Raw genomic sequence first — 22,924 nt, 5'->3', positions numbered from 1 at the left:
TAATGAAATGTTTGGTCTGATGTGAGTTTTTCATGGATTTTACTGATGACACATGACGTATAAACATGATCTGGCCCCGCTTTCTCCCTCCCTGCATATCCATCCTGACCTTTTCAGGTGTGATGAGTCGGTGGCGTCGTTCAGTAGATGAGCTGGCAGCACGGCGGCGGCAGCAAAGTGAATGTGAGCGTGCTCAAGAGGTTCTTAGTCGGGTTACTTCCTGTTTCCAGCAGCTGGCAGCGTCACTCGGTAGCTCGGCTGACTGCAGCTTCCTGCGAGATGAGATGGACGAGACAAGAGCGCTCGCACATCAAATCTGCAGTGGTACGAGAATATTACCTGTCTGTCACCTTTCTGACTGAGTCCAGGTCAGACTGGCGTCTACTAACTCGTCTACCTCTCACCTACCTGTCGTCTGTCTGCAGGTCTGTCCCGGCGTCTTGTGCGTCTTCTCTCAGACTGCGACTCAGCCTCCTCAGGTGTTGAGGACAGACAGGTGTCAGAACGTCTGTGGGTTCTCTTCCTGTCAGCAATAGAGAACTTCCTGTCTGACCTCCGTAAGGCCTTGGATCTGATTGGGCAGTTTCCCCTGACGCAGCGCTACGATAGACGAGCACTCATCAACTCAGGTCAGATGGCGTTGACTCTGAGTCGGTTGAGTCACGTGGAGCCTTCACCCTGTCTGCTTCCTTATCTCCCACCTCTGCTCTTTGAGATGCCTCATATGAAAGGCTGAAAGCTTTGGCGTGTGCATGTTATGACTGATTATGTCCAAACAGAGTCAAATGCATGTGACGAATGCGTCCTCCTTTCCCTACCAACAAGGGATCAACTCGGTTCAGCCTTCATGGCCAAACATTCCCCAGATTCCGTTGGCGCTTATTCAGAAGAGATGCCGAGGAGGTAGAAGAGTACAGTTAAAATGAAATAATTTCAACACAATAAAACTGATATAAATGATAATAAGTAATATTATATAGATAGCTTTAAAACTTTAAGTTGCCTTAGAAAGGAAACTTACGTGACATTAGTAATGTAAGCTAGTGCCAGTGAAGCTTTCAAGGCAGAGCTGGCGCTGAGAAACTTGCTTGTAGGGCGATGGATGCAAATATGGAATCCTCTGTCGCTGGGGCCATCTCACTACAGTTGGGCCTTCCTTAGCTGGATCCTGAAGGATGCTACCCCTGAGATCAGAGCCTATACCTTTCAGCCTTTCTTATGGCCTAATTTGCTGCTAATGTTGTAGACATCCAGAGGATTTTTACAGGTAAAGCACTCTGACTCTTGAATGTAAGGTCCCGTTTCTCTGTCTTTTCAGGGTGTACTGATGGCGTGGTAGGTGTTGCTGCTCGGGTGGCTTCAGTCCAGGTACCATGGCTCACTTTGGAAGAGGAGCCCATCCCTGAGCTGGCCAATCACATTGTAGGACTAGAGAGCATGCTCAGTGAGATGCAGCTCAGGGTAAGAACAAGTGGCATGAAACTTTTCCTGTGTCAAAAAGATGCAGAAGGATGTGTAGAACTTGATCAGCTAGTTCATGTGATTGTTGAAGAAGGAAGTCACAACGCCTGGATTTAGTGTTTTGTGACTTAAACAGGTAAGAGGTGCAGCAAACTGTGGAGTGTCATTTTTTCAAATCACTGATCTGGACTTCGCTGATGAGGCTGTGATCCTCTCAGAGACTGGAGACGTCCTTGTGTGGATTCTGAACTTGCTGGGTGAGAAGAGTGAAGCGTTGAGAGTGCACGTCTCCTGGACCAAAAACAAAGACCCAGGTGTTTGGAGACACTTTGGATGCTGCCATTGTGTCTGTGTCTGTGAATGGTGAGTGTGGAAGTTGTGGATCAGCTCACCAGAATAATCCATCGGTCTGCTGACTGCAAGGCTGAGACCATACGCAGACGTGGCTTCGTGCATATTTTGCTGAGCGAGCCAGTGTGGCGTTGGCGGTATCTGATGATGTGGATGAAAAGTCAGAGTGTCTCAGCCCTTCTGGTCTTACTCTACTCTAGTGAGGCCTCCACATTGACTGATGGTCAGGGGCGCCAGCTGGACTCTTTCATGACGACTCCTCCGATTAGTTTTGGGCAACATTGTTAGACTGTATCAAACGCTGATGTGCCCTGGAGGATGGCCATCAGGAGGCCAGAGCAGCCCAGGACCAAGGTTGATGGGGCAAAGTGCCAAACTGGCATATGCTCCCATACCCGATTCCAAACGAGGGGGCTAGGGTTAGCCCCTGATCTAGTCACATGAACGTTATCAGGATGTAGGGCCTGGCATTTAGTCGTAGTCACTGCAAATGAGGGAAGCACCTACAAGGACTGGAAGGTAGTTTATTTTACAAATAAATGTGGCAGGAAAATTGACCCCCAGATCAACAACAATGACACCAATAAAAGGTCAAAAGATCCAACATGAAGCTAATAGTTGCTGGGGGCACATCTGACTCCTGATAGGCTGTCTTGTGACTCAGGTGAGACCCTGAAGATCAGTCTGGCACTTTGAGGTTAAGCTGTGTAATTATTCTTACTTTTGGTGTCCTACAGGTTCCTGTTGCATTCTGGTCCGTGGAAGCAACCCAGCCAGCTTGGGCAGAAGTGAACTATGGCATCGACGAGCCGGACGACAGCCTGGAGGAGCTGATGGAGGTCGAGGTCATCTCTTACAACAAGATGGTCACCTGCTGCCAGCCAACCTGCTGTGGGCTGGGCTGTGTTGCTTAAAGGGGGATGCTTCACTTGATAGGACCGTCCTAACCGTGGAGGATACTCATGTCTCTGTAGGAATAACTGATAGAAATATATTTAGACACCAGGCTTTAAACTGAGTAAAAAGACCACCATCATAGAAACACGGTTTAAATACGTCCACAGCTTCCAGAGTCAAAGTAGAAGAAATTCTGATTAAAAAAGTCTTAAATTTCTTATTTCCCCAGAAGAAAAGCGCAGCAGACTTGGTCATTCTGTAGAAGGAAACATGCACGTCTCCAGGGTAAAGGTTAGCGTCAGGAGTATCAGGCTTGATTTTTATTTTGGGAAGAGTGTGGGCGTTCAGACTGCCAACATGAACATCAGCACGCCTGATAGATGTGCCACGAATTTTAGAGAACACAGGTTAGTCTAGTTTTTCTGCAAGCCTCTCTGGATAGACCTGAGAATGACAGAAATACACATTTATCTTCTGGCAGATATGTACGTCCACATCAGTAGTATGACCCTGCTGTGCCTGTCTGATATTCTCTCAACTTCACCTGCTTCCACAACAGTAGAATAGAACAGAACAGTAACACTTCCAGTTAGTGCTTTTCAAAGTAAAAGCCCAGTTTGGCATTACCCTTGTGTGTACAGAATGCTTTTAATCTGAAATTTAGTGGCTCAGTCATAACCTCAACCTCACAGAGAAGATTCCAGACAGGCAACGATTTACAGGATACCACCCGATCAAATGTGACTTTAGAATAAAAGTGAACATGGAAGACAGGATACCCTCGGCTGGCTGTCCTGGGGAGGTACAGGAGCAGCAAAGATCATAAAACAAGCCAAAGAATCAGGATGAAATCCTGGCTGGAATGAAGGTGAAGCTGTGCTGTTGTTTGTGAGCGGTGAAAGTACGTAACATGGAGCTGGTGGTTCTGCGCAGTCTGCTCTCATTGGTTGTTGTGGTTTTCTGTCAGAGGCAATACAACCTAGAACCATAAATATCTGACATGTTTGATACTCAGGACTCTAGGTCTGGAAGGCTAGGGTTCTATGTGGAGCAGTAAAATAATCGTGTCGACCCCGACGAGGCTCCACTCGGGAACGCCGCCACGATCATCCAGGAGGCAAATCTGGCCTCAAACTGGGTTTGAGATTGTGCAGTGAGTGTCCAGAGAAAAATACCTGATGAAGAAAGGATGTGACAGCAGGGAGACAACTGCCAGGGTTTAAACTAACCACACATCCAGATACTGATTAAAACTGTAACTTTACCATTCTTCTCAGCTCTATACCTCATATTCCAACATTTTGACTGCTCTAATCTCAGTTTTGCATTCTCAGCATGTCCTGTTGTCCATGAATCTGCTCTGTTGTTTCAATAAAGGTTAAATAAATGAAATAAAAATGAGTCCATACTTCTGTTTTCTGTTTCTAGATGATACCGGGCTGCAGAGTTTCACATCTGATGACATTAAAGTTGGAAGTTGAATTGAATTTGATGAACATTTGAAATTAAAAGATAGCATCCCTTTAAACCAGGGGTGTCAAACTCAAGGCCCGGGGACCAGATCTGGCCCGTGGTACAGTTACACCCGGCCCACGAGATCAGATCCTATTCTCAATAGAACTGGTCCTAAAATATGAGGTCCGCAGATTTCCTCCACTATAAAAATAACCTTGATGATAACAAATTAAATCATAAAAATGTGGAAAAAAAATAATTAAAAATAATTAGATGAAAAGAAATGTGGAAAAATAATTTCAAAAAATAAATTAAAAAAAATAATAATTTAAAATAATTAGATGAAAAGAAATGTGGAAAAATAATTTCACTTGTGTTTTCATTTCATATTTTAAAATTTGTATAGCAGTTATGACTTCAATCTATTATTTGTACTTTTCTTCATATTTTGACCTTTTATATTTATCATTTTGACTTTGTCAATTTATAATTTTGCCCTTTTAGGTGCAGTTTTAAATTTTGAGTCATATTTTTGCCTTAAAACATGATTGTGACTCTTTTTATATATTTGCCTTTTAAAGGCATTATTTTAACATCTAATTTCGTTTTTTGACCTTTTGAACTAATAAGTTTGACTTTTTATCTCAGATTTTGAGCCTTTAAGCCGATCACTGTGACTATTTAAATCTCAAAATCATCTAATGTTCCTCCCATATTTTATTACTGGCAAAAATGAGGTTGACAGTTTGGTTAAATGTGGACCCTGTTAGACCCTCAGGTCAGACCTTAATTCAGACTCCGGCCCCTCTGTGACTGAGTCTGACACCCCTGCTTTAAACGTTTACCTCTATTCAAACAGTGAGCTCCTCCTGTTCCCTAAGAATCACCAAACCAAAGTTTAAAATGACATATTCTTCAGATGTAAATGTGGGTGTTTTTAAAACAGTCTCTGTGAGTTAAATTCAGTCACACTGCCTGAATTTCTAGATACTTTGTCTTGAGTACAGATGGATAAACAGAAACAGTGACGACTGTGTGAGAAAGGCTGACGTCTGTCTAATGCTGTAGAATAATTTTAGAATAAAATGCTCTGCTCTGTTTTTATGAATTTATATTTTATAAATCAGACGCTTTACAGATTAACAAAATCATCCCCATATCAGAAGAAAAAAAAAAAAAAACTCAATGTCTTGACTGAAAAGGGTTCATTTGTCAAGAATCAGAGCTGGAGAAAGATGGATGTAAAAAAAGAAAAACAAACCCCTGTCCCCACCCCTTCCTGTCCCGGTCTGACATCCTGTTAAAAATGAAATGACGGTGCAGCTTCCTGTCGTCAAACATCAGCGTGAGCCCAGTCTGTGTTGAATAAGAACTTTATTGATACAGCGAGGTGAACAAACATAAAAATATTGTACAAACACAGAAGACAAACACAAGAAGGAGGAAATGTGGAGCAGATTCACTTCTGGAAGGTCGAATGTAGATGAGCTTTGTAGGCTGAAAGAGACAAACAGCTGTTAGAACTACAACTCCCATCATCCTCCAGTCTAAGTAGCCCATTTACTCCGATAAGTGGTGAGACTGAGGTGAGCAAGGACAAAGTTATCTCAGATTTATGGTTAAAACAGAGAGTCTGCAGCTCTGCTATCGTTGGATCATCAGAGTGAGACTTCCAGTCATTCTAATGATCCAGGATCGGTACTACGCTGGTCTATGCTGGTCTACGCTAGTCTACACTGGTCTACGTTGGTCTACGCTAGTCTACGCTGGTCTACGCTAGTCTACATTGGTCTACGCTTGTCTACGCTAGTCTACACTGGTCTACGCTAGTCTACACTGGTCTACGTTGGTCTACACTGGTCTACGCTAGTCTACACTGGTCTACGCTGGTCTACGCTAGTCTACGTTGGTCTACGCTGGTCTACGCTGGTCTACGCTAGTCTACGCTAGTCTACGCTGGTCTACGCTGGTCTACACTAGTCTACGTTGGTCTATGCTAGTCTACGCTGGTCTACGTTGGTCTATGCTAGTCTACACTGGTCTACACTGAGGCTTCAGACACTCTGCTGACATTAGACCTGAGTCTAAAGCATCAGAAGACCAGCTGGAGTCCAAATGAATTATTGAAATGGGTTACCAGGTTTGATAACCATCTGAACGATTGTAGAAATGTGTGAAACGCCATTTTCACTACGTTGCCCTTCTGGTTTTTTAGTAGTTTTAAATAAATTTTCATGAGCAGAATAACTTTAGAAAAGAGTAATCAGATAACAGTCTCTCTGAAATTCAGAGTAGAGAGGGGCTGAACTGAAACCTGGTCTGGATCTTTGTTGAATGTGAGTCCTGGGTTTATTCACAAACCTTTATCAGGTTAAAGAGGATTATAAACCTGAATAATCTCACCTTCTTGATCTTCCCACAGTTCTGCTGCGGCCGTGTTCAGAGGACTCTCGTTGTTCGGCTCTGAAAGGAAAAGAGTCCAAACATGAGCGTTTAAGGAAACTAAATGGTCAAACTTCCTCTGAACAGTTAGAGAGTTTAAATGAACCTGCTGAGGATTTCAGATACAGAAAACTGATTTTAGGAACATTAATCACCCATATTGATCACTTAGTTTCTGTGAGGCTGTGAAACGCATTTATGTGTGAAACAGGGGTGTGACAAGACTCTTATCTACCAGATTTTACTTTTTTTTCATATAATTTTGGAAAAAATACATTAGTGGATATTTTTTATACAGCTGAAAGTCATCATTGTGAAGGATTCAGGTTTCTTCAGAGATGTTTAAACTGATCCTCTACTACTGAATAGACTATCAATGCTCACAGTTAATCTGACTGACTGGACTTTAATGCTTTTCACATCAAACCTTCATTTTAATAGTCCACCACATCTTTATTTGACTACACCATGCACTCATTACTACAATAACAACAACAACAACAACAATCATAATAATAAAAGCATTTAGATTATTCTAAAGTACTTTAAACACTGTTTACAGCAGACTGAAATCTAAAGGGCTGCATCAGTAAAATCAAACCGTTTCTCCTCCTCTTTAAGGACATCCATGTTTAAAACACTAAAGAAATATTTCTGTCACTAACACGTTTGCTGTCATTAATAGAAATAGATTATTTTATCGGTTTTTGGCCTTTTTTTCACATCAACTTTGACAGTGTTGGACACGACGCACAGATGAGTGTGTTAATGTGTGTGTGTTGGTGAGTGAGTGTGTGTCGTTGCTGTCAGTCTAAGGCCGGCCACACACTACAGGATTTTAAGCCTGATTTGGGGCAAGTTTTGCCTCCCCTGATGGTCGTGGGGGCGTATACCGAGAGGAGTCTGCATGTGTGTGGTGTCAACACGATTGTTTTACTGCTCCAAATCGCGTCGTAGCCTCCAGAACCTGAAACATGGTTGATATTTACAATTCATGGTCATAGTGCCACTGACGGAGTACCCACAACAACCAATGAGAGCGAGCACACCGGGTAGCGTCACCGGACGGACCATGCGTACTTTCACCGCTCACAACCATAAACACTTCGGTACCTTAATTCCAGCCAGGATTTCATCCTGAGTCTTTCCCTTGTTTATGATTGTTGCTGCACCTGTAACTCATGCCAGGACAGCCTGTTGTGGAGAGACAGCAGGACGGTATCGACAGACATCCATGTTTTTTTTTTCTGAAATCATGTGATCACGTGAGGTCATAGGCAGGTCGGCAGGTATGTGGTCTCCAGAGATCTGACAGTCTGGCTGAGTCGTCTAGTGTGTGCGTTTAAAGGATTAAAGATGAAAAATCTTGTCTAGTGTGTGACCAGCCTAACAGGGACGGTTTAACTGGAGCTAGAACTTTGGTTTTTGGAGCTAACAGTGGACTCTACGGCGCTCAGACTGAGTTTGTTTAGCTGAGTTTACCGCTGCAGTAAACAACGGTCCATCAGCTACTCATGTTAATCTTCTGACTGATGATAGCACAGCAAACAGCTGATGGATGTGTGACTGACAGACGGAGAGACGAGGAGGAGACATGAGGAAGCAGTGGCTAAATCAAAGTTATGAAGTCCCAGATAACAGCACTATGAGAGAGTCTGCACGCATACACAAACTAAAGACTGTATTCTCCTCACAGAGACTGCACAGGTTTCCAGCAGCAGTATTTTATAATTTCACACTGTTATGATGAACTTATTATGGATTGGGGGATCATATGCGGCCTCAAGTAGTGCACCTGGAGCAGGGGGTGGGGGTTGGCGCAGTGATCTGAATGGGTCATGGATCCATTTATTCATTAGCTGTCAGACAACAGTTTTAAAGAGTCCAGGGCATCCTGACCCTAACCCTTAGATCTCAGTTTAGTTTTCTGTGAGGAGAGCTGCTGCTCCTACAGTCTGCACAATACTGATCTCACAAGATCTCAACACACCCCTAGTGGGCAATAATCTCATTTCCTCCATGGAGTCTACAGTAGAGTTCACATAATATCATCGACAGTTCAATGATTGTTACGGAAAAATACCGCAGACATCCTGATTCAATGCCATCAAACTGTAAAAAACAACATTTTACCTCTGTGCTACACGTCTGGTTCCATTCTTTCAGGGTCTTTAGGACCAGACTGCTGGATGCTAATCTAGCTGGGACTAAGGAGTACTACATTTCTGTCCTAGAATTAGGTTGTAGTGCTTACCTCCCAGCAGGCTCTGGATGGACAGTAGGATGGAGCGGACGTCGTAGAGCGCCGACCATTTGTCCTTGAGGATGTCGAGACAGATGAAACCGTTCTCATCAACATTGGGATGAAAACACGGAGTGACGAACTTTACACGAGGAGCCTGGTACGGATAACCAGCGGGAAACTCCAGAGACAGCCTGTACCTGAGCCCGTCATACACCTGGGGGGGGGGGGGTGAGAGAGAGAGAGAGAGAGAGGGAGACAGAGAGAGAGAGAGAGAGAGAGAGAGAGAGAGAGAGAGAGAGAGAGAGAGAGAGAGAGAGAGAGAGAGAGAGAGAGAGAGAGAGAGAGAGAGAGAGAGAGAGAGAGAGAGAGAGAGAGAGAGAGAGAGCAGATGATCAGAGAGAACAGCCCAACTCACAGCACATCAGAGGTGATTGGTCCAATCACATGTAGAACTGATACAGAAACAGTCAACAGGTCTTTCTCATTTCGTCTGGTATCCTTCCTTCCTCCGTTTGAGTCGTTTCCTAGCGTCTTAGCTCCACCCAGCGAGGAATTGAAAGAGAGAGGAGGCACAGCTTAGAGAAAAATAACTCCTTCACTTCACAGTGTCAGCCACTGATGATCAGCTGATCCACCTCATAGTCATGGAGTCATAAAAGGTTTATATTTTACATATCTGATTATCAGAGGAATTACTTTGGTACAGGTGTCATTAGCTGATAACTGAGGCTGTCACATTCTTGTAGTCTGATCAATAATCCTCCATAGAGCTCTGGGAGACTAGTCTGATGTTCTTCAGTTAACTAGGAAATTTAACAAACTTCTGCCTTCAGGGTTCACACAATTTTTACACGCTAAAAATGAAAGGTGTCAGTGCGGTTATGGTTACATCTACAGCGGTTGTCTTGATAATTTTGAACAAAAGATGAAGACAAAGGATGAAAGTACAGAGGTTAAGTCCGTATGTATAGTAAAACCACGTACAAGGGTATAAGTAGGATGTAAGAAAAGTCTCGTCTCCTCTTCTGTCCACACATACGGCGCCATGTTGTCTCAGAATTAACGGGTCATGTGACACCGTACGTCATGTCCTGTGAAGTGCAAATGCTAAAAAAGTGTTTCCGTTTCACTTTAGCGATATATTTCTATATCATATGTCTGAAAAACTTCCTTATGAGGGCATTAAAACTTTTTAGTGATATTTAAGAGGTTCTTCCTGATTCAGGTGTTTCTATTACCAGTTTGTTATTGCGCTATTTAGATTTTGTGCGTTTCTGAGGGTGACAGAAACAGTTTCTGTTGAACTCTGTTCAACCAATCCTTGGGAATTCTGTGCTGCTTTAAAAATGTTTTTCTGTCACAGCTTTTACCCGAATCCTTCCAGTCATCGGAGCCTCCCTCCCTGCAGAACTAGAGCTCATGTTTACAGACAGAAAAACTGCCAAAGATGGTGGAAGTAAACCTAGCTTAAAGTCAGTCAACTTTTTGTGGAGACATGGTTAGGATGGGAGGACCTGGTTTCTGTCTGACATCTCAGATGAGAGGATGCCAGAGTGTTAGCGTGAGTACGTACCGTCCCCTGAGCTCCCTCGATGGTTCCGACCCATTTGAAGAGATTATCTGATTCTGGAAATGCTGAGATTCCTTTATCACCTGACATCTGCAACATAAGACAGAGATGGAGGTCAGGAGACGTCAGCAACTACAGCAGTTCTTCACTACGTCTCCCAGGGGGCATTTCAAAACAGACATCCAATCTCAGGCTGCAGAGACCGTCAGTAAATTAAACATTGAAGCTTCTCAGGCCTGGTTTATACCTCTGTGTCAAATCTGCTCCAGAGGGGACCTACATCGTCATGAGCTTACTAACGTCTGGGTTGTGGACCTACACCGTCACGAGCTTATTAAGGTCTGGGTTGTGGACCTACACCGTCACGAGCTTATTAAGGTCTGGGTTGTGGACCTACACCGTCATGAGCTTATTAAGGTCTGGGTTGTGGACCTACACCGTCACGAGCTTATTAAGGTCTGGGTTGTGGACCTACACCGTCACGAGCTTATTAAGGTCTGGGTTGTGGACCTACACCGTCACGAGCTTATTAAGGTCTGGGTTGTGGACCTACACCGTCACGAGCTTATTAAGGTCTGGGTTGTGGACCTACACCGTCACGAGCTTATTAAGGTCTGGGTTGTGGACCTACACCGTCACGAGCTTATTAAGGTCTGGGTTGTGGACCTACACCGTCACGAGCTTATTAAGGTCTGGGTTGTGGACCTACACCGTCACGAGCTTATTAAGGTCTGGGTTGTGGACCTACACCGTCACGAGCTTATTAAGGTCTGTGTTGTGGACCTACACCGTCACGAGCTTATTAAGGTCTGGGTTGTGGACCTACACCGTCACGAGCTTATTAAGGTCTGGGTTGTGGACCTACACCGTCATGAGCTTATTAAGGTCTGTGTTGTGGACCTACACCGTCATGAGCTTACTAACGTCTGGGTCGTGGACCTACACCGTCATGAGCTTATTAAGGTCTGGGTTGTGGACCTACACCGTCACGAGCTTATTAAGGTCTGGGTTGTGGACCTACACCGTCACGAGCTTATTAAGGTCTGGGTTGTGGACCTACACCGTCACGAGCTTATTAAGGTCTGGGTTGTGGACCTACACCGTCATGAGCTTATTAAGGTCTGGGTTGTGGACCTACACCGTCATGAGCTTATTAAGGTCTGGGTTGTGGACCTACACCGTCACGAGCTTATTAAGGTCTGGGTTGTGGACCTACACCGTCACGAGCTTATTAAGGTCTGGGTTGTGGACCTACACCGTCACGAGCTTATTAAGGTCTGGGTTGTGGACCTACACCGTCACGAGCTTACTAACGTCTGGGTTGTGGACCTACACCGTCACGAGCTTATTAAGGTCTGGGTTGTGGACCTACACCGTCATGAGCTTATTAAGGTCTGGGTTGTGGACCTACACCGTCACGAGCTTATTAAGGTCTGGGTTGTGGACCTACACCGTCATGAGCTTATTAAGGTCTGGGTTGTGGACCTACACCGTCACGAGCTTATTAAGGTCTGGGTTGTGGACCTACACCGTCACGAGCTTATTAAGGTCTGGGTTGTGGACCTACACCGTCACGAGCTTATTAAGGTCTGGGTTGTGGACCTACACCGTCATGAGCTTATTAAGGTCTGTGTTGTGGACCTACACCGTCACGAGCTTATTAAGGTCTGGGTTGTGGACCTACACCGTCATGAGCTTATTAAGGTCTGGGTTGTGGACCTACACCGTCATGAGCTTATTAAGGTCTGGGTTGTGGACCTACACCGTCATGAGCTTATTAAGGTCTGGGTTGTGGACCTACACCGTCATGAGCTTATTAACGTCTGGGTTGTGGACCTACACCGTCATGAACTTACTAACGTCTGGGTTGTGGACCTACACCGTCACGCGCTTATTAAGGTCTGTGTTGTGGACCTACACCGTCACGAGCTTATTAAGGTCTGTGTTGTGGACCTACACCGTCATGAGCTTATTAAGGTCTGGGTTGTGGACCAACACCGTCATGAGCTTACTAACATCTGGGTTGTGTCTGCATGGCTCAAACACAGCTCTGCAGGGCGTTTTTATCCAGGTCCTAGCCCTGCTGACAAGTCTCCTGCTTGTTTGTGCTCAGGAAACCGTGGTGGTGGGAGCGTATTCTGGTGTAGTTGTAGCTGATCAATATTGATCATCAGGTGATTCTACAGCAGTTATTGCAAAAAAGAAAAGAGGAGACACTGAAGGAGACAGAGAGTGCAGCCAGGATTCGGGATTTTTGCCACTAGTTTGGCCACAGAGAGACACGGATGAGGAACTGAACAGCTGAGATTTACAGCTGTAGCGTTAGCGACATTTAGCTCGCAGCAGGAAACACACCATAGAAAGTAAGCAAAGACAGAGGACCAATCACAGGGATTGTGGTTTTGAAGTGTAGTCCCAGTCATGAGGAGGAGGAGCAGGTACGTGGTAGACCTCTGATCAGGGTTCAGGTCTACATGGACCTACACAACAGGTTATGGTGTAGATTCAACACAGAGGTATAAATCAGGCTTTTTAGGGGCTGGGTTCAGCAAACTGCTCTGAAATTTGATACGCAAGCACCTTTTAAGACCCACTCACAGTATTCTACAGCATATTCCTCTTCATATAAATGTAGAGGTGTTGAATCCCAGGTTAAGACTGTTTAACAGGAAAAGTGACAGACAAAGAGTAAACTCACCATCAGAGTCATGAGCTCCTGTTGTAACCTGCAGACACAGACAGTCAAAGAGATTAAATAATCACTTAGACACCCTAATTACTCAGCATTTAGAACAAACTAGAACATGTTTTACTACAATGTCTTAGATTTAAAAAGGTGCAATATGTCTGTAACCTCAAATGTGTTTCAGAACAACCATTTAATGTCATGGTTTTTGTTTTTCTTCATAAAAATGAGAATTACTTAAAAAAAAACATAATTTCCCTAAATACAACAATTCATGGTGAATTAGTAATGAGTCAAAATAATAATTATTAGACGTTTGTTTAACGGTGTTTATTAACTCTATCCACAAAGATCCTGAAGGAGGGAAAAGGTCTGAGTTTTACACTCAGATCTAGGCCCCGTTTATACAACGTTTTCGAGTGAAAACCCAAAAGTTGGACAAAACAACACTTTCTGAAAACGACATGTGCACTACTGCAGTAACTATCCATGTGAGTAGACTTACAACGCATGTGCGGATGTGAAACCCAAAACATCCAAAATCAAAAATGTCTCCTCCTCCACCGACTACATATCAGAGCTCAGCTGATGGAGGAGACTACGGCTGGGTATTGTTAAGAACCTCACAATTCGATTCCATTTCCATTCTTTAGGTTGCGATTCGATTTGATATCCATTCAATTAGATATTGACTTAAATGCTTCGATGTCAATTCAGTAGGAAGTAGAAATACACAAATAACCTGTTCTTAATAATTATTTTCATGCCCATGTGAACATATTTGGTAAGTCACCTCACATTTTTGAGCAATAAAACATCTGAAAATAAAAAATTTGCACAATAATAACTTATTTGTGCATATGGAGTACAAAAGTAAAAACCATGACAGTTCTGTATAAACACTGAAAAAGTAAAGTGCATGTAAACTTAAATAATATTTCCTTCCTCTTGGAAATTGTGCTAAACCTCACATAACATGATTATGGTATGTTGTTGTTTGGCCGAGTACAGCCTCCGTCCATACAACGCGAATCACACGCACAGCGTCCCCCACTGGCCAGGAGGTGAATCGATTCAGAGGATTCACTAAATCTATATTGAATTGGGGGGGGGTATCGTGATGCATCAATTAATTGATATTTTTACCCACCCCTAGAGGAGACAGGATTAAACCTTCTGTGTTAAGGTAAAAAAAAAATTAGTTATTTTAAGGGGAAGCAGAAATTTTGTTCTGAAAGGCTATCATTTTTCTGCTGCGCTAAAAGCAGGAAGCGCCGCACTTTCAGAGAAAATCCAGCAGAAATCCAAGGCTTTAGGAGAAAAATTTGTCCCTGGAAAATCAAACAGTCTTAACAGGATTTTCTGGTCTTTCAGTGCATTTTTGCGTTTATATGTGTCGTAAAATGTCGCTGCCGAGCTACGATGGTGATGAGGAGGAGGATTTAGTGATGAATTACTCTCAGGCACACGTGTGTGATAAAAATGTTATTTTTAAACAAACACATGAGAAACACTGTCCTTATGGTAGAGACAGTCTTATTGTGCAGTAAATCACCTCACTACAGCGTTTTTCTGTTTCCTGATTTCTCTTGTAGATGGAGATTGTTTTCGAAAAGTTGCCGTGTAAATGTGAAACTTTAGGAAAAGAAAACGGAAAATGAAGTAAAACTTTGTTGTATAAACAAGGCCCTAGAGTCTTCATCCTGACAACGGCCTATTTACTGAATAAGATGCAGCAGATGCTGCTAGCATTAGCAACAAGCTAAAGGCTAATCTCAGCCAAAGGCAGCAGACATTAGAAAACTGTTTTCCAGAGAGCTAAATGACAAAGATACTGATGACTAGACTGGTCTGACAGTCTGCTGTCTGATGTGCTCTCATTAAAGGTTAAACTGATGTTGTTGATCAGACAACACTATTCTGGATCAGGGGGACATTTACATTTAGTTTGGCCTCCCTTTACCATGACTTCAGACTACATATTTAGAACTGTTCTAAAAACATCAGCTCTCCTTCAGTCTGAATAAACCTAACACAGCTGTCCTCCAGATATTCACATTTTAAAACTTTATTTAGTTCCTTAATTTTGTCTTGATGAATGCACTCTACGTTTTAAACGACCCGTAATGTCAGATATGACATTTAAATTCAAGTATGTGTGCTGTTAGCTTATGATGACCTTAGGCACAGAACTTTCTAGTTAAAGTAAAAGGGAATAAATATCAGCTGTCTGTCAGAACTCTTCTGTTTTTTCATGTCAGGTAGAAATGGTTATAAAAAACTGTTCACTACGTACCAACCTCTGTAACCTCAGATAAGCACAAATAAATAACAGAAACTTCTCTTAAATCAACAATAAAAGACAATGATCAGTTTTTTCTGTTGGTACTGGCTCATGTCCAACACTACTTTCTGAGAGCCTTAGTTAAGTCCAGTGCAGGGGTTACGGTGTTTTCTGTTACCGATGAAAATATCTGCCATCTCCTAGTTCATGTAGCGATGACCTTCAGGAGGAGACGAAGCTCTCTGATTTGTTAAAAAGATGTTTTATGAATGTGTGATTCCAAAATCGACCCAAAGGTAAAATTCACCGTCCTAGTGTTACAATGCTGCTATGACAACCACAGACGCATTTAGTCATCGGTTGACACGGTCACCTACCAAACCGTAACACCAGCCCAGGATCGACACTCACCGTTTAGACACCGAGCCTTTGGTCGCGCTGCCGCCGCTTTCACTGCCTTTCAGAGCGGCTGTGGAGGAAGCTGCTGCCGCTGCGGGGTCCATGTTCTGGGAGGCCATGAGTTCAGATCGAGAGGACCCTAATGGGGACAAACAGACATGTAGACCGTTAAAACGGGTCCGGCAGGACAGAGACACCGGCACAGAGCCCTCTGGCAGCGGATGGACCCTCTCCGTCTCCCCGATAGCTAACAGCAGCTAACTCTTAGCTGGTGTGGCTATCCGTGATAGCCATCTATATGTACAGATGTGACGTTCACTGCTCGGTGATTAACCGGTTTAGTCAGTCCGTTATCGGTGCGTTAGTCAACGATAGCCTGCTTTCTTCCGTTTGGCAGAGGTTTCGGTTTAGCTTCATGCTAACGTTAGCCGTACTGTTAGCAATAATAACACAAGATAACCTCACCTTAGCCCTTCTTTGAGACTATTTATGATTTAATCTACTGATAATTTAGACATCCATTAACACCTTCAGTATAAATATGTCCATCTGTACAAGTCCAGCTTAGAGACTCACCGTGTGTCGCTGTGTTGTCAGTCCGAGCGGAGATGCTGCTCCTCTGATTCAAACTGAACCAACTCCCGCCCCCAAGTTTAAACTGACGCTTCCTCAGAGTCACAGCCAATCAGCGTTCGACTTTCAAAAACAAACCAGAGCACCCCAGCCAATGAGAGGTAAGCTTAGCGGAGAAACTGCTCGGCGATTGGTCAGGACTAGCATCCGCATCTGTGTTGTATGGAGCTTTGGATGACGTCAGAAAATACAACATTGAAGGGGAACGAACACATTCCTCAAAAGTCAAAAATACAACTGAGAGTCACAACAGTTGGTAATACAGCTTTGAATGTTTATGACGACAGTGGTTCTTGGTTTCATGTTGAAGGTTTGACAGCATTCCTGTATTATAATGTTACTGTGAAAGTCAAGTTTTCAGGACAGTGTTCAAATATTATAATCAGAGTAGGTACAGGCCTATTCATGCACGCCTTCTTGGTTCTTGGGTCATCAATTTCTAATTCAAGTTTCATGTTGATTGAGAATATGCTGTCAAACACTAAATCTAATACCAACATTATAATCAAGATTAAACAATGAATACATTTCACTTTTCTCTTCTCTGTCAAAGCAAGAAACGTCTGGTGGTTTTCTTGAGAACTGAACATCTATCCATCTCTACACCACTTAACCCTGATTTATGCTTCGGCGTCGCATCGTAGCTACGCCGTCAACGCGGACCCCTACACCGTAGCCTGATGCGCACCTCCAACTAATCCTAACTACGCGTTGCCGTGACGCGGACTGCAAGGGCTGTGATTGGTCCGCTCAAAACGTCATTTCTTCATCCAGGTCCCTCAGGGGGCGACCCAGCGTGGTAAATTCACTCGTTCTCAGCCTCGACTCGTTTAGCGGTCATACAGACCGCCTCCACAAACGTCTTCCCTGTCGCCTGCGCTTCAACATTTGCTACAAAAGAATTTGTTTGTCGATATCGATGAGCTCCAACTCCACACACACCCGCTCCACCTCAGTCGCCATGACCAGAAGATGAACAAGGATTCAGATGTGAAACCACACACACACACACACACACACACACAGCCACACCCCCCTAGTGACATGGCGGTGAATTGCAGAGCGGCACATTCCCTCGACGCAGAACTTCAAATGGTCATCGACGGTGTCCCGTTGACGGCATACCTACGCTGTCGACACAATGCAGAAGCATAAATCCGGCTTTATCCTGTTCGGGGTCATGGCGGGCTGGAGCCTATCCCACCCTGGACCTGGGCCAGTCAACTGCAGTCTGAGATCTTGACTTACTGATCTTTTTTAAATCTAGAAACAAAATAATGCAGACTTCACTGTAATAACACGTTTGTTTCTGGAGATCAATGAAAATTAACCCACGATCATTGGATCACAGCTTTTTATATAGACTAAGAAATTGTTTTTATAAAATCCTCACCTGGAAAAACTTCCGGTGGCGCCATGTTGTAACAGGTAGGAAGAAAATTCGCTCCCGAAAAAACCCAAACAAAAACTAGCTAAACTGAGAAAACTATGGCAGAAACTGAATATAATTGACGAATAAAGGACTCTGAACGGAAAACAACTAGGATGGACACCAGGGGAAGAGTTAACAAGAAGGAAAGCGAACAAGATACATGTGCCGGTGCAGAAAGAGCAACTCTGCCGGAGGCAACACCGGTTAGCGGCCACAGCACGCAGGATTCCATAATCCTTACGGAGCTACGTAAGCTCAGACAGGAGCACACGGAGGCGGTAAATGAAAATAAAAAAGCTCTAGCAAGGGTCGAGACAAATGTGAAGGAACTGATGGAGAGAATAACCTCAGTAGAGAAGCGCACGGTCGATATGGAGGAAAAGTTAGGTGAGACGGGAGAAAGAGCAACGCGGATGGAGAGAGCGGTGGCTTTCTTACTACAGCAGGAGGCTAAGGCTAGAAGCTAAGTGTAACGACTTGGAAGCAAGGTCGAGACGTAAAAACATTCGGATACATGGAATCCCAGAGGACTCTGAGAAAGACGATATGGTCGGATTTATAAAGAACTTTATCTGCTCACAAATACAAGTTCCTGCAGAAACGGACATTCATATTGAGAGGGCACACCGTTCGCTAGTCACCAAACCGAGAGACAACACAGCACCGCCACGAGCGATTATTGTTCACTTTCTGGATTACAGAGTGAAAGAATATGTCATACAACAGGCATGGAAACAAAAAACTACGTACAAGGGCCAGACCATTTACTTCAATCAAGACTACACAACGGAAATACAAAGGAAGAGAAAACGGGTACGGGACGTGATAAAGAAACTAAAGGAGAAGAACGTGAAGGCACCGTCTCCCTATCCTGCACAGCTGCGAGTGTTTCTGGACACAGGGACTAAGACTTTTTCCACACTGATGGAGGCTGCACCTCTGCTCCAAGAGATGGGGATCCAGGTGAATGAGGAGGAGTCAGAGAGGCTGCAGAGACTGATGAAGCAGGGCAGCTGGACCAGAGTAACAGGTCGGAAGGAGAGGAGAGCGCAGCCACACATCACAGAGGAGGACTTGCATGCCCTTTTTGAGTGATTTAAATATGTGTGCACGAGGTAAGGGGCAAGAACGTGAGGAAAATGAAACGGTTATAAGTAAAGGTAGTATTAAAGTTATTCAAGCATTCAGATCTGCCTGACAGGAGATTATAGGTTATAGGAGGATGAGCTAGTTGAATATATTCAAGTCAAGAGGACAACAACAGTGGATTAAAGGGGGGAAATTATAACTCAAACAGAGTTTATAGCAGCTTATAAAACACCTAAGAAGTTGCAAGAGCACTTAGTGCGATCCACCAGAAAGCTTGCCACATCTTTCTGAGTCTAGGACTTTTGGAAGCCATGTTATTTTGTTGTATTTTATTTCCAAAGGAGATGCATTTTCTTTTTCGCTGTGCAACTTTTTGGACAGTTGTTTTTATTTTACGATATAGAGGCACAGAGGTGAAATGTTTATGTTATAAACTGGATGAGTAAGTTAAATATTATTTCCTATAATGTACATGGTGTTAATCATCCCATTAAGAGAAAGAAGATACTGAGCCAACTAAAGAAAATGCAATGTTCCATAGCGTTACTACAAGAGACACACCTAACAGAAAGGGAACATACAAAATTGAAAAGGGAATGGGTAAATCAAGTATTTAATGCATCCCATGGTAAGAGGAGGGGCGTAGCTATATTAATACACAAATCACTGTCGTTTTCAGTGGAGAAAGAGATTAAAGATGATATGGGAAGATATGTAATGATAGTGGGCTCTATAGGAGATGTGAACGTTACATTGATTAATGTATACGTACCACCAGAAGAGAGTGAGGTGTTCTTCAGACACCTAGCTAATGTTATAACTAGTGATGCAGAAGGAATGATAATTATGGGAGGGGATTTTAACACAAAATGGGAAATTAGACAGACTATCAGACACAAGCTTTCTCTGTTTGTGGATGATATACTCATGTATATAAGCAAACCGATACCATCCATTCCAGCACTTCTGAATAACCCTGCTGAATATGGAGAAATATCAGGGTATTTAGCTAACAAATCCAAATCTGTAGCTATGATGCTTTCAGGAACAAACCCAACAGAATTAGAGGAAAGAGTCAAATTTAAATGGTGTAATAATGGATTTAGATACTTAGGTATCATCATTACTCCATTTTTTTCACAGCTTCTTGAAGCAAATTACGGTAAATTAATAAATGAATTTTGTAAAGATATAGCTAGATGGGATATTTTACCACTGACTTTGATAGGGAGAATTGAAGCAGTGAGAATGAATATACTACCTCGATTGTTATTCCTATTTCAATCGCTGTCTGTTAGAGTACCAAACTATATCTTTAAAACATTAGACAAAACTATATCAAAATTCATATGGGGAAATAAAAGAGCACGAATTAAATACGATATTCTTCATTGTTCTAAAGAGAAGGGGGGGTTGAATCTACCCAACTTAAAAAACTACTACTGGGCAGCTCAACTCAGAGCAGTAGTAATGTGGATAACTAATGATACTGAGTCTATATGGGTAGAAATAGAGAAAAAGATACCTCTGGAAACTCTTCCATTCTTAAATGAAAAAATACTAAAGGAATGAAGATTACAAATGAATGCATCAGGAATACTAAGAAGATTTGGTCCATAGTTCGGAAGAAATGAAGACTATCAAACTCCATATGTAGAATTACTAAACTAGCAGTAAATCCAGTTTTTATACCCTCCACAATGGATGTGGGATACCATAAGTGGGCAGAAAGGGGATTAATATATATCGCGCAGGTATTCACGGGACAAACCATGAAGTCATTTGAACAGCTCAGAAGGGAATTTAATTTACCAACACAAGATTTTTACAAATTTTTACAACTAAGAAGTTATCTTCAGAAACATGAAGAATGGGGAAATATTTGTAAAACACCATCTAAACTAGAAGAAGTGTTTATGGCATTTACAGAAACTGAAACAAAAAAAGGTGTTATTTCAAGGATTTATAAAGCATTACAAAATGAATCTGAAGACAAAAACTGAAGGGTCAAAGAGAAATGGGAATTAGAGGCAAACATTATCATAACGGATGAAAGGTGGGAAGACTCTTTTAGAGAGGGACATAAATGAACCAGCAGTCCATTGTGGAGGGAGTTTGACTGGAAAATAAAAATGCATTACTTTAACACTCCATTCATTACTTCAAGATACAGCAGTACATCTGATCTGTGCTGGAGAGGCTGTGGTCAGGTCGGGGATTTTACACACATATTCTGGGACTGTCCCAGAATTTTAGGTTTTTGGAAAAATATTCAAAATAAAATTGGACAGATTCTGGGTATTACTTTAATAATGGATCCTTCACTTGTCACGCTGGGTATAGCTCCAGAAGACTCTATCAATAAAGATCTGATCTATTTGTTGAGAATTTTGCTTTTAATCGCAAAGAAAACAATAACAGCATCCTGGCTGAAGCCACAGCCTCCCAGCATAACAGAATGGAGAGAAAGGCTAAGGAATGTTCTGATTATGGAAAAAAATACAGCAAGGCTTCAGCTGAAATCAGAGAGATTCATTGAAAAATGGTCTCCAGTAATTCAGGCAATGCCTGGACTCTAGTCGCCTCTATTTTTATTTATTTATTTTTATTTTTTTATTTATTCATTATTTTTTTTCTTTCATTGTGTATTAATTTGTACTTTATTTGAATACGTTTGTTCAGTTCAAAACAACTTTTATTTTTCAGTACGGATGGGAATGTATTAAAATGTTTTTACATTTTTGGAAAAATACTGTTTTGGTAGTAACTGAATAGACTTGAGTTATGTAAGCCCTCGCAACCATATAGCTGGTTGTAGTAGTTGTAGTTAAGTTTAGGTCTATGTATATGTAACAGGTATTGAGGTATTTGGACCTCTACCTAGGACTGATTTAAGGACAACTCAGTGGAACCTGTGAAAAAACTAATTCAAAGAGCAATGTCATGTAAGGATGGAAGGACTGATAAGTGTATGTTTGAAAGCATCTCCTGTGTTGTATTTATACAAATGCAAAATAAAAAGAAAGTTCCAAAAAAAATAAAATCCTCACCTGTCCATGCAGTCTCAAACATCTGTGATCCTAAACGGGTCTACTGCAGAGCTCAGAGACTCCAGAGTGGTTCTGTGATGATGACACCTTTGACAGAATTCATCCCTGCTGGATATTCCACAGTCAGCTGTCAGGAATGTTATTAGGAAGTGGAAGAGTTTAGGAACAACAGCAGCTCAGCCATGAAGAGGAAGACCAGGTAAAATCACAGAGCAGGCTGCTAAGGATCATGGGTAAAAGTCTCCAAGTCTCTGCTGAAGAGTTCTGAACTTTTTACTGGATATTAAAAAACAGTACTAGCCTGGAGGAAAAACACAACTGAGTCTGTCTGGTGGCCTGTTCCTCTCTGGTTTCTTCCAGAACATGAAATGGACTCAGCTCTACTCAGGCAGGTTCGTTAAAAAAATGTCATTTAGTTCTGCTGTTAGTTATTTAAGCCAGCTGCAAATAAGAGATGATTCACAGATGGATGGAGCCTCCTGGTCTCAGGAAAAGCACGGCTTCAAGGTCAGAAAGAGTGTGTGTGATGGTGTGTCTTTATATCTGGAGTGTGTGTGATGGTGTGTCTTTATATCTGGAGTGTGTGTGATGGTGTGTCTTTATATCTGGAGTGTGTGTGATGGTCTGTCTTTATATCTGGAGTGTGTGTGATGGTGTGTCTTTATATCTGGAGTGTGTGTGATGGTGTGTCTTTATATCTGGAGTGTGTGTGATGATGTGTCTTTATATCTGGAGTGTGTGTGATGGTGTGTCTTTATATCTGGAGTGTGTGTGATGGTGTGTCTTTATATCTGGAGTGTGTGTGATGGTCTGTCTTTATATCTGGAGTGTGTGTGATGATGTGTCTTTATATCTGGAGTGTGTGTGATGGTGTGTCTTTATATCTGGAGTGTGTGTGATGGTGTGTCTTTATATCTGGAGTGTGTGTGA

At 42.7% G+C, this 22,924-nt stretch overlaps 2 protein-coding genes across 2 annotated transcripts; one reads left to right on the top strand and one right to left on the bottom strand.

The window, feature by feature from the left end:
- The first annotated feature begins 122 nt into the window (after window positions 1–122).
- zgc:109913 (regulator of G-protein signaling 9-binding protein) lies at window positions 123–2,726 on the top strand. The gene is made up of 4 exons (XM_041782559.1): window positions 123–324; window positions 426–629; window positions 1,319–1,461; window positions 2,550–2,726. Exons 1-4 carry the CDS (start codon window positions 123–125, stop codon window positions 2,724–2,726), a joined length of 726 nt encoding a protein of 241 aa, XP_041638493.1.
- A 2,793-nt stretch (window positions 2,727–5,519) lies between these two features.
- ube2c (ubiquitin-conjugating enzyme E2C) lies at window positions 5,520–16,447 on the bottom strand. Its single transcript, XM_041783168.1, has 7 exons — window positions 16,367–16,447; window positions 15,803–15,929; window positions 13,120–13,147; window positions 10,425–10,511; window positions 8,861–9,065; window positions 6,568–6,627; window positions 5,520–5,661 (listed from the first exon to the last, which is right to left on the bottom strand). Exons 2-7 carry the CDS (start codon window positions 15,907–15,909, stop codon window positions 5,624–5,626), a joined length of 525 nt encoding a protein of 174 aa, XP_041639102.1. The 5' UTR covers window positions 15,910–15,929; window positions 16,367–16,447; the 3' UTR covers window positions 5,520–5,623.
- Between the last annotated feature and the right edge of the window lie 6,477 nt (window positions 16,448–22,924).

The sequence above is a fragment of the Cheilinus undulatus genome, linkage group 3, assembly GCF_018320785.1.
Source record: "Cheilinus undulatus linkage group 3, ASM1832078v1, whole genome shotgun sequence".
NCBI classification, from domain to species: Eukaryota; Metazoa; Chordata; class Actinopteri; order Labriformes; family Labridae; genus Cheilinus; species Cheilinus undulatus.
The sequence above is the reverse complement of the archived record's forward strand: the minus strand, read 5'-3'. Positions and strand labels throughout refer to the sequence as shown.